The sequence below is a fragment of the Peromyscus maniculatus genome, chromosome 2 (genome assembly GCF_049852395.1).
Source record: "Peromyscus maniculatus bairdii isolate BWxNUB_F1_BW_parent chromosome 2, HU_Pman_BW_mat_3.1, whole genome shotgun sequence".
Taxonomy (NCBI): Eukaryota; Metazoa; Chordata; class Mammalia; order Rodentia; family Cricetidae; genus Peromyscus; species Peromyscus maniculatus.
This window is the reverse complement of record NC_134853.1, coordinates 17,149,601-17,161,828: the sequence shown is the minus strand read 5'-3', so window position 1 is coordinate 17,161,828 and position 12,228 is coordinate 17,149,601. Positions and strand designations below refer to the sequence as shown.

At 38.9% G+C, this 12,228-nt stretch overlaps 1 protein-coding gene across 5 annotated transcripts in view; it reads left to right on the top strand.

Annotated features, from left to right (window-relative positions):
* Positions 1-11,138, top strand: part of Snx16 (sorting nexin 16) — a 32,462-nt gene extending 21,324 nt beyond the window's left edge. For 3 of the 5 annotated variants that reach the window (XM_042270792.2, XM_076563808.1, XM_076563809.1), the window contains 4 exons: positions 2,460-2,529; positions 8,281-8,417; positions 8,865-8,984; positions 10,021-11,138. In XM_042270792.2, the coding sequence (XP_042126726.1) occupies positions 2,460-2,529; positions 8,281-8,417; positions 8,865-8,984; positions 10,021-10,132 (439 nt within the window). In that variant the 3' untranslated portion in view covers positions 10,133-11,138. The remainder of the gene's footprint in view (positions 1-2,459; positions 2,530-8,280; positions 8,418-8,864; positions 8,985-10,020) is intronic. The other 2 variants (XM_076563810.1, XM_076563811.1) reach the window with 1 other exon arrangement.
* Positions 11,139-12,228: the final 1,090 nt, after the last annotated feature.

Here is a 12,228-nt window from a genome sequence, read left to right as displayed (position 1 = left end):
GATATCCTTTCTGAGACAGAGAAATGGGTGTCTTGCCTTGCAGAGCTGCTGCCAGTGTGAAAGTGGTGTGATGCAGTGTGAAAGCGGTGTGATGCAGTGTGAAAGCGGTGTGATGATGCAGTGTGAAAGCTGTGTGATGTGGTGTGAAAGCGGTGTGATGATGCAGTGTGAAAGCTGTGTGATGCAGTGTGAAAGCGGTGTGATGATGCAGTGTGAAAGCGGTGTGATGGATGCAGTGTGAAAGCGGTATGAAAGCGGTGTGATGATGCAGTGTGAAAGCAGTGTGATGCGGTGTGAAAGCGGTGTGATGATGCAGTGTGAAAGCGGTGTGATGATGCAGTGTGAAAGCGGTGTGATGGATGCAGTGTGAAAGCGGTGTGATGCGGTGTGAAAGCGGTGTGATGATGCAGTGTGAAAGCGGTGTGATGGATGCAGTGTGAAAGCGGTGTGATGGATGCAGTGTGAAAGCGGTGTGATGGATGCAGTGTGAAAGCGGTGTGATGGATGCAGTGTGAAAGCGGTATGAAAGCGGTGTGATGATGCAGTGTGAAAGCAGTGTGATGCGGTGTGAAAGCGGTGTGATGATGCAGTGTGAAAGCGGTGTGATGATGCAGTGTGAAAGCGGTGTGATGGATGCAGTGTGAAAGCGGTGTGATGCGGTGTGAAAGCGGTGTGATGATGCAGTGTGAAAGCGGTGTGATGGATGCAGTGTGAAAGCGGTGTGATGATGCAGTGTGAAAGCGGTGTGATGGATGCAGTGTGAAAGCGGTGTGATGGATGCAGTGTGAAAGCGGTATGAAAGCGGTGTGATGATGCAGTGTGAAAGCAGTGTGATGCGGTGTGAAAGCGGTGTGATGATGCAGTGTGAAAGCGGTGTGATGATGCAGTGTGAAAGCGGTGTGATGGATGCAGTGTGAAAGCGGTGTGATGCGGTGTGAAAGCGGTGTGATGATGCAGTGTGAAAGCGGTGTGATGGATGCAGTGTGAAAGCGGTGTGATGATGCAGTGTGAAAGCGGTGTGATGCGGTGTGAAAGTGATGTGATGTGGTGTGATGATGTGGTGTGAAAGCGGTGTGATGATGCAGTGTGAAAGCGGTGTGATGCGGTGTGAAAGCGGTGTGATGATGCAGTGTGAAAGCGGTAGTGCATTGGCGTTGCATCTAGGAATTGAAGCAGTAGAGGAAGTGGAGTAACAGCCTTACTGCTTGGTGTTGTGAAAGACTTGGGTTGCCCTGGATGGTCAAAGAGCTGAAGGAAGGCCCCTATGGGTGTCTCCTTGGGGACCAGTCACCACTTAGTAAAGGAAGTAACTGATCACCCACAGGTGGTTTCTGTAAAACACCGAAGTAGAACGGCCCCTGTGGTTGCCTGGAGCTTAGGAGGGACAGAATGTGTAGCAGGTGGTTCTGCATCACGCCGGAGCTCTGCCATGATCATGGACGTTTGTCTTTCCTCAGCCTCCCTGAGCATGTGTCCTTCCCCTGTATTGTAAAGACTTGACAGTCTAGCATCTGCTTGCCATCAGCTTCCTTGCTGTCTTTGGACTTCCTGTTAGTGTCGTAATACTACTTTTTTTATATTCCTATTTTTCTTCTTGAAGAGCTCTCAATATCCACCCTATCTCTTCATGATTACACAGCCTTGTCATTAGAAAGCTCTCAGGACTAATGCAACCCCAAAGCCCCATTCTCTTCGATGCAGGGTGGCATCTCCTTTATGTAGTGTATCAATTAGTCATGTTCCTATCTTTTACAAGGAAAAACATGTAAGCTGCACATATATGTCATTATCTCTCAGGCCCAGAATCACTGTTAGGAAGAGGGGAGTGTTTTATTGTGAGGACGTTGATCATCCACCTTCTTAACTCAATGCTGATGCAAAGTATATACTTCATTATATAAAACAGTTAGTAATTAAAAGATGTTCAGAATTTTTTCTCTTAATATCTGGGGAAAATATATATATATATATAAATAAATAAACATAGCAAGGGCAGTCTTTAAGGTATTTCACAGTAAATACTTTTCAGACTTTAGAAGTATTCCATGGAGGAGAGAATGAATAAATAAGAATTGCTTTCCTTCTTAGCAAGGTGTCAACTGTTCAGCTATTGGTACTGATGCTTCTCTGAAGGTCAGAGTGAGGTTCACTACTCAGGTTGCTGCTCTCTACCGTTATTCTGAATTGTGTTTATTGCGTCTTATGGTTTGTGTAACAGTAAACTTACAATTTTTATTTACATTTGTAAGATCCTATGGATAGCATAATACCTTTGAATTTTTTGTAATCTGATATTTGCATGTGGCTACTTATGTGAAGACACATACATAAATTGCTTTTGTTTGTACTGTCTACAAATTTCTTGCCTTACACACTGTACAGCTTCAATGTGCCTTTTGTTTTCTGCTGTCTTTTGTAAAGTTATTTGTATGCCAGCTAATTTTTTTACCTTTGAAAAGCCTTGCAGTGAGAGAATTTCTTTGTCTGGATGATCCGCCAGGTCCATTTGATAGCCTAGAAGAAAGCAGGGTAAGTGCTGTATTACATGTCACGAGAAAGAAGAATAAATAATACAGTACAATCACTACATTGTTTCTTGATGGATTAGCAGACAGCAAAATATTATCAGTTCAAGTTAGAGTGGTTTTGCTACAGGCAGCTTTTAATGTTTGAATCAAAGGTTTCTGTCATTGAATACATGGTCCTAGTTTAGTGAAAAGATGAAAATTCGTACATGGCATGTAATAAATAAAAATCTAAAATTAAGTCCTTTCTACTATATTTCTACTGCTTCAAAAAATTAATAAAATGCTACAGGGCTTTACTTCATTTGGCAATATGATTTTATGGTGATCAATCCTTTTCTAAGGTATCCAAGTGAGGAACCTACTCTTAGATTCAAATTGAACTGATCTTCAGAGGTAGATGGGATTGTCTTGTTAGCAATTCAGCTTGTGTTTGATAGTACTCAAATTACAATAATTGACACATTAAAGTGGCCCATTTCTTGAAGCAATAGGCTAGATTTACAAAACAGATTTGGTAATAATAGATTAGCTGGAATTTTATGCAAGTTTACCCCCAAATGTTTAATGGCATTTAAATGAAACAGATTTAATTGGTAGGCTTGTAGTTTTCTTCAGCTAAACTGTAGCGCTTCTTTGTGTTGGGGTAAATGCTGTAGCTTTTTAAAAACAGCTTTGTTGAAAGAAAACCTTCAAAAGCTTTATTCATTTGTTCTTTTGTCATTTCATTGTTAAATATATAGCATAGTAGTTTTTAGTATTTATACATCTGTGGTACCAGCACCATAATCCAGTTTTAGAGTACTCACATTAACTCAAACATTTTAGTCTGCACTCCCAGCCCAAGACAATCCGTAATCTGCTTCCATTCCCTATAAATTTGCCTTTTCTGTTTGTTTCATATATATAGGTTCATGCAATAATGTGGGTGTGTTTAGATCTATAATCCACGTACATAATCTTTCATGTATATGATGTGCATGATAGTTTACATATTTTAATCTTTTCTGCCTTCACGTGGCGTGTTTACAGGCTATTCCACTTTATAGCCTCGATCATCAGTTTTTATGCCTCTGTCATTTTTAATGTGTGCACCATCTTAATGTTGGCAGTTCTGTACTGTCCTAACTCACACTAGGGACAACTTCTTCTAAATCCTGGTACATGTATGCTTTCCTTTCTCTTAAGGTGTTCGCTGGAAAAGGAATTATTTTCTTGTAAAGCATTCTAACATCTTAACTTGAAAGAAACTTTTTTGAACTAATGGACTATTTTACTGAGTAGTTTCCAGAACACTGGTAGTTTGGGAGAGTTTCTGTTTCTCTATTCCCTCACAAACATTTAACATATACTTCCTTTTCGCCCAGATTGTTTTTCTTCCAGCCGGTAGGATGGGTCATTTCATTGCCTTCTCTGTCAGTCTAAAGGAAAAGTCGGCCTTTACCTTGATTGCCATTCCCGGTGTATGATGGATACCTTTGCTCTGTTTGGAAGAGCTCTGTCTTTGACGTTTACTAATCTGATTGTGATGCATCACCACGCGGCCTCTGTTCTTCACACTCCTCTTCACTGAGCTTCCTGGGCTGCTGCTTTACCTCAGATGTGAGGTTTCCTAAGACGGCCCCTATCTCCTCAAGGAGTTTTCAAGCCCCTCTTCCCTTCTCCCTGGGTCTCCTCGTAATTTTCATTTTGTTGCATAACTCTGAAGTGTTGTTGATTTTTCTCCAATTAATTTTACTCGGTTATCTTTTTTCTTTGTTTGCAAGATTGGATTATTTCTATTGGTTTGTCTTTGAATTCAGGGATTCACAGTTCTGTCTTGTCAGGCCTGCCAGTGAGTATTTGTTACTGATTTGTTTTAAATTTTAGTCCTATTAAGATTCACTATTTTGTGAAAAATAGATACACCTTTAATTTTTTTGGTTTTAGTACATCTGACATAAAAGCTGCTTCAAAAATCATTTGTTCTGTGTACCGTTATTTGAGGTCATTGAGAGACAGCTTCTGTTAACTGTTGTTTTTCCCAGTTGTGCTTGGTTTGGGGGGTTTGTCTGTCTGTTTTCTATTGTTTTGTTAAATACTAGACAGTCAGGATGTGTTTAGCAGCCTTCATTCATCTGGTTTCTGTTCTATAGATGGTTGTTATTGGTCTCCTCATTTATTAGCTGTGATATTTGTCTGCAGCGTATGTAGTCCCTGGGTTTGGGCTCATTTTGTTATTTTGATCTAGAATGTGTTTGGAAAGTTAAATTCCATTTTAGGTGGATCTATTGTACTACAGAACAGTTAGCATTACTACTTTTTAGTTCATAAAGTTCATGATTTCTATTCCTTTCAAAAGTGTTCTGCCTTCCTACAAGACGATTCTTAAACATTTAATTTTTACATTTTTCCTTTTTACAAAAAAAAAAAAAAACCTAAATATTTTTAATTCAAAATATGTCCTGGTTAAGTTGGGAAAGAGTGAAGTTGGTTTGAGTTAAGATTTTCTCCACACTATTGCATTAGGGACTGGATAATTCTTTGGCAAAGGGAGCTGACCAGTTCATTGCCAAATTGAAAACTAGTTGAATAAATTGCCAAAGCTATATTGAGCCTATACATTCAACAAGGCAGTGTGGAATGTAGCGCCTAGAAATTTTTCGGTAAAATTAATGTATTTTCTTAAAGCTGTATTTGAAAATGAATATTTAGATTTAAAAAAAAAAAAACTTGAAAAAAAATTCCACACTGACTCTTCTATTTCAAAACAAAAGAGACTACAGTGGCTTACAACATCAGCTTGTAGACTTCCTTCAGCAGCTTCTTGTTGAAGAAAATGTATAAAACGATAATAATAAACTTCTTTTCAGCTTAAATTAAACTATTCAAAAGATAAGGCTCAATCCAATAAGTCTTATTTCTGCTTTTTCAATTTGCACCCTATTATCTATTTTTTGTTTATTGGTTTTTCAAGACAGGGTTTCTATGTTTAACAGCCCTGGATGTCCTAGAACTTGGTAGACTAGGCTAACCTTGAACTCACAGAGATCTGCCTGCCTCTGCCTCCCAAGTTCTTGATTAAGGGTGTGAGCTACCATCCCCATCTTACCAGCACCCTGTTAAAGGGAAACATTTCTGTGCCTCCAAGTGCCTGTATTAGAGAGGAAACTAAGATTGGGGATATTAACTTGGTCTGCCACCTTTGGCAGAGCTATACCTCTGTGGAAGTAGCATCATTAGAAGAAATGAGGTTGGGCGTACTAACAATAAACCAGTTATGATTAGAGGTGAGTAATGCGAACCGGGTACAGTGGCACATTCCAGTCATCCCAGCACCAGTGGGAGCGGCAGTGCTGGGTTTGACTCATATAAAGACCAGTTCTCAATAATCAAGAATTGTGTTGTAGATTCAGATTTTTTAAAGGAAAAATTATGACTACAAATAATTAAAACCTAAATCCTTAGACTTTCTGCCCCCAACTTAGATATTCTGAAGCTTAGGAACTTAATTTTTCTTGTTCCCAAGTTTGAGAAAACCAGAAAGGCAAGTGAAGAACACCCGTGAGATGTATGACATGTTTTCTAGAAGCTGCTGCTTGTCACAGAAGATTGCATCCATCACATTCATCATCATTTAATGTTACAAGTCATTCAGAGCAGTTTTGGTTTGGTTGTTTTCTAAGAGCACAAACCATTCTGAGGTCTCATTAATAGGTAAATAGTTCCATCAGCATATTTCTAATGATTATTTGGAAAGCATAGTCTCTAGGGACATTTTCCTAAGATAATGCTCCCTTGTGGAGATAGTTTTTCATCCTGGAAGAAACCACGGGTTTACAGGAAGCTTATTTGTAGGGGTGGAACTATCAGATACTGTGTGGTTTACTCTCCAGCTTCCCACCATTTGTTCTGCCAGTGAACACATCAGTGTGTTTCCCCGTGCTTCCTGTCGTCACTCACCTATGGTGATATTAGCCTTTTGATTCTAGGCTGATTTTCTTGGTTACCAGCTGCCTTTTCTAGATTAATGGCTACATAGGGCTCTTGTATAGCTGTCCATTACCATACTTCATCATATTTCCTGTGATTTTTATTTTACTACACTCCAAGACACAAATGTAATCTTTAAATTATATTCTGAGAGTAAAACTTGCTTTTCACACCGTGCTTTAATTGACTTAGCTTTTCTTTATGGGTGACTACTCATCCCAATACCACTTATTAAAGTGTTCACCATCCATCACTAGTTAAAAGTTCTCCTGTCTCATGAATCATTCATCTTGTCTGTTTGTAGCCAGTCAGTTCTATTTCAGTTAGTATCTCCTGACAGTTCTATACAGTTCATTCTAGTATCTGTAGAAGCTTAGAGTCCCAAGAGCAGAGGTTCTTGCCAGTTTGTTTGTTTGTTTGTTTGTTTGTTTGTTTGTTTTCAAGGTTGGCTTTTCTTCCCTGTGAATTTTATAATCAACTCATGAATTCCTTGAAAATCCTATTGCATTTTACTTGGGAATACCCTTCAATAAAGGTTTTGTTTCTTTTTCTCCTTTAACTTCCAAGACATCATTAACTTCCAATCATTCTGTTAGTAATTGCTGTTTTACAATCTAAATTTTTGTGATTGAATTGTTAGGTTTTGTATGTTTATTTCCCATCCTTACTATATCTTTGTAGATCCTTTTGAATTGCCTATGTAGCTAATTGTATCCTTACAATACTAATATCCACAGTTTTCCCCTACTGGTCCTTAATATTGTGCATGGCATTTTCCTGTATTATTGTGCTTGCTAATATATCCTTGGAGATAAATCAAAACCATCATAATGGGCATACTTTACCATTCTTCCTAACCTTAAAGAAACCCTGTATCATTGTGAGATGTTTTCTGTAAGCTGTTGATAGTTGTGGTTTTTCACTTGTTATTGTCTCTTTTTGTGAATTAGGAAGTTATTTCTATTTCTAGTTTGCTAGGGTGGATGTATCTGTGTCCTACTGGTGGTTTTATTTACATATGTAAGGATAACTTTGTGAGGAGTCTTTAATCAGCATGAAATATATTCATACATTTTCAAATTATAAGGAATTATTTGTGAGAGGAAATTTCATTTAATTGCTGAATATAGATGATAATGATTTTGTATCAAATTGCTGAGTGTATTGTTTTCCTTTCTATCTCTTGTTGAATCTGGTGTCAGGATTATTCCAGTTTCCTAAGCTCAGGATTATTCCTTTTTCTCTTCTCCTGAGCTACTTGAATACAGTTAATGACTTTTGTTACATGAGTCTTCTTAGAACTTGCCTGGAAGACTAATTTGACTGTTAATTCCTCTAGTTTATCAGAATATATTAACTGACTATCGTTTCTACTAAATGACTATAGTTTATTCAGATTATTTATTCTGGGGAAAGGCAGGTTTTGTTTTGTTTTGTTTTGTTTACAGAAATTAACAACTTTTATAATTTTAAAAATAAAACCATGTAATACTATTCTTCATTTTCTTACATGATATTCTGTTACTTTATCTGTAGTCACATATCTACTTTCAGAGTTTGCTACTGTAGTTATTCTCAAGGAAGAGCATTTACAGGTACCCCTGTGCATGGGAACTGAGTGCCAAAATAGCAGTAACTAAAAAGATGAGCACGAAGAACAAATGGTGTGGGTTTTTACACCTATTTCTTTGCTATCTGTGTTCCTGACTCTTTAGTAATGTTTTCTGAGAAAGGTACTGCTTCAGTACATAATTTTTTCTCTGCCTGCATGTTCTCTGTCAAGGCATTCTGTGAGACTTTGGAAGAGACTAACTACCATTTACAGAGAGAACTGCTGGAAAAGCAGAAAGAGGTGGAATCCCTGAAGAAACTGCTGGGGGAAAAGCAGCTTCACATAGACGCGCTGGAGAACAGAATGAGGTGGGTCAGGACACTTCTGCCGGGAGTCTGGGCTCAGTGTCCTTTCGATTTGACTGCAACTCTCAGAGTCCTGGGCTCTTGGCCTGCGCCCTTGTAAGCTGATTGGATGTAGGAGGCTGAACGTTTGAGGATGAGAAACCGCAGGAAGATAAAGCTGTAGCTGATGACAAGTTAAGTGTTTTCATGTTGTATACATGACATGATACACTAACTTGTGACTACAAAAGCTGGAATTTGCCTCCCTAGCGGTATATACTAAATGCATGTGGGGAGGATTCTGAATGATTACAGCTGCTGATTTCACTGTCGTCCTCAGTTAGCAGTTTACTAGCCACTTGACTGCATGGACTTAGCGGCTGGAGGCTCTGAGTGCTGATGTTTTCACGACAGTGAAGGCACGCCGGTCTTACTCAGAAGAAGTAACTTTGTGTTGTAACGTACTTCTAGAACACTGTCCTTAGAGCCTGACGCGTCACTGTATGTAGCAGGAGCAGAAGGTGGCCAGATCCTAAGGGTGGAGTCCTCTGTACTTCAGATCAATCGGGATGTCTTGGATGAAGACTCTAGGTATATAATTGTCGTGGTTAGGGTTACTGTGGCTGTGGTGAAACACCATGACCAAAAGCTACTTGGGGAGGAAAAGGTTTATTTGGCTCACCTGGTCATCATCAAAGGGAGTCAAGACTGGAACTCAAACAGGGCAGGGACCTGCAGCAGGGGCTGATGCAGAGGCCATGGAGTGGAGCTGCTGACTGGCTTGCTTCCTCGGGCTTGCTCAGCCTGCTTCCTTATAGAACTCAGGACCAGCATCCCAGAGGTGACACTGCCCACAGGGGCCTGGGCACTTCTCTGTGGTCACTAATTAGGAAAATGCCTTACAGGCTTGCCTACAGCCCAGTCTATGGAAGCATTTTCTTAATTAAGATTCCTCCTCTCAGATGACTAGTTTATGTCAAGTTGATATAAAACTGTCCAGCACAGTAATGTTTAGTTTACTACAGCCTGCTCATTTAAATCCAGAGTGTTCTTTATGAACTTTGTATTACTATATCATGAATCCGCTCATCAAGAAAAAAAGATACTAAAGTACCCTAGTTTCTCCCTAAGAAACGAGTTTGCTGGACTACCAACCTTTCCTAGTTGGCAAACTCTAGGCCAGTCTGAGACTGTCTTGGGAAGTTAGGTGGAGGCCAGTGAGGTGGCTCATTGAGTAAAGGTGTTTGCCGCCAAGCCCGACAGCCGGCATCCAGTTCCTTGGTCCCACCTCAGTGGAAGGAGAACCAACTCCCTTGAGTTTTTCTCTGACTTCACACATGTGCTGGGCGCACGTGTGTACACACACACATACACACACACACTGTAAATAAATGAACGTAACTCTTAAGTGGATAGCATCTAAGGAATGACACCTCAAGTTCACCTGTGATCACCATAAGCATGTGTAGACATGTACATGCACACACAAAGACAAATAATTTCTGGTTGAATATATAATTGCTTTACAGTAAATGTATAAGTAGCTCTTCTGTGAGGAGAGAACAATAAAGTGAGAGCATGTATCTGTCCTCTTGTCCACCTCACTAACATGATCCTTTCTTTCCAGAGCTAATAATAAGGCACACTTCAACTCCAGAGAAGCTAGAAGTGCGGCGGCCGTGGCGGCCATCGCAGACATAGAAGTCGCACAGTTGGCATACAGTGTTGAAGATGACTGACACTGGTGACAGCCCCCGCCATTCTGGCATCTTGGCAGATTTGTGGCAGAGTGGCAGAGCCCACCGCAAAGACTGAACCAGAGGAGAGCAAGATGCACGTGTACAAAGTTTACATAAAGTCTCTTTTAAGTTATTGGAATAAGAACTGTATTCACTGCTGCTTTGAACTGTCTTTTGTCCAGCATTGTATTTACTACACTGAAAAACAGCAACAACAAAAAACTAGCTAGAATTGTTATCAGGGCCCATATTCTTAAATACTTTACATAAATTATTACAGTGTCTTGCCTGTATATTGCTCCAAACTACTGTGTATGCGTGTGTGTATGTGTGTGCTTGTCTTACTTAAAATCGCCGGTTATAGTAGGTGAAAACTAATTGCATGTTAGACTCTGGGTAATGTTTCTATCTCAGACATGATACAGGATTAAATCAGTGAACACCGTAGGGAAGATAAAGATGAATCCAGTGTGAAATGTTGCTGTGTCTATCATCTCTAAATAAAAATGGCTTATTTGAAATGTTAACACTATTTAAAAGATGACTTTCTAGAGCCAAAGATAATGCGCTTTGAAGAACTGTAATTAGATAGGCAAGCAATAAAATAGCCTTGATTTAAATGATGATTATTAATGTCAAGCTACTTACTGGAAGTGTCCTGATTTATTAATATCTTAGACGTGGATATTTTCTGCATAATCTTCAACTCAATTCTCTACCCATAGATTCAGTGGGGTTTGCCTCATTCAGAACACTACCTCTTTTTTGCTAATCAAGGCATAGTCTTTTCAAAATATACTACACTTTTGAGGCAAGTGAGTTAGAGAAAAAACAAAATAAATAACCATATATATTGCAAAATTCCCAAGTAGCTTGACTCCTGGTGTTCCATTTGTATTTCTATGTATGTGAAGATGTTATGCTGTATTATGGCTGATTTTGTTTATAATGTATTTAGCCAACTGATGCACTTTATGATAATTAAACTCTTTTGTGCCAAGTTCAACTGGTGAGTTTCTTTAGTAAGTGGAGTTAGCTGGAAGAATGATGTGTAGTGTCTTTACTGTTATTATAGAAGTCGGAGCTAGCCTTGTAAAATATGTATGCTTATTTCAGCTCTGTGTATAGTTGTGAAAATGCCTTGTTTCATCCTGACAGTGTGAACCTGTATATTTTCTATTTCCACTGTTTGCATATTATTATTTTTATTGTTTTTTTCAAGACAGGGTTTCTCTGTGTAACAGCCTTTTCTGTCCCAGAACTCGCTCTGTCCGCCAGGCAGACCTCAAACTAAAAGCAATCTGCCTGCCTCTGCCTCTTGAGGGCTGGAATTAAAAGGTGTGCACCACTACTGCCCGGCTGCAAATTATTTTTAATGTGCATTGTAATCACAATACTATCTTGAAATCCCAACTGGTACTGGGCTACATAAGCTTTCTAAAATCTGAAAGAACCTTCTAGAGAAATGGAATAACATTTACATTTCTCCTTTATAATCTAAAATGGTATCAGTATCTTAAGATACATATCAAGATGCATTTGTTTAAAATTCTGCTAACATAAGTCATTACATGCAGTGACTCTTGTTAACCTTTGATCTTACAAGGAAAATACTTTTTTTATTAGAATACTAAAATTAAGTCTTTGTCAGAATACAAAGATATGCTCTGAATCAGAACATTCCCCACAAAGAGTATTTAAAATGTGCTTACTTGTCCTTGGAGATAGAAAAGAATTCGTCTGCTCATTCGTGTTAAGGTATTGTAGGCTTTGCAAAAAGCTCGAAAAGACCAATCACTTAAAGTACTCAATACCATTTGACCACAGTGATGTTTGCAAATGCATTGTGTTAAAGTATTACATGTCTGCTTTAAAGGAACTCCATACTAAAAATCCAGCTCCTCAGATTATTAAAGTTCTAAATGACTGAGAAAGCCTGTCTTTTAGGTAAACTACTATTATTTATATTTAGAGGCTACATTTTTTTACTTTTACAATACATTTTACTCACAAGTATTATCCCCATTTAATAAATGAATTTTCTATTACAAGAGCAGCTGTGTTGCTCAGATGGTGGCTACCTTTCCTCCCCTTTG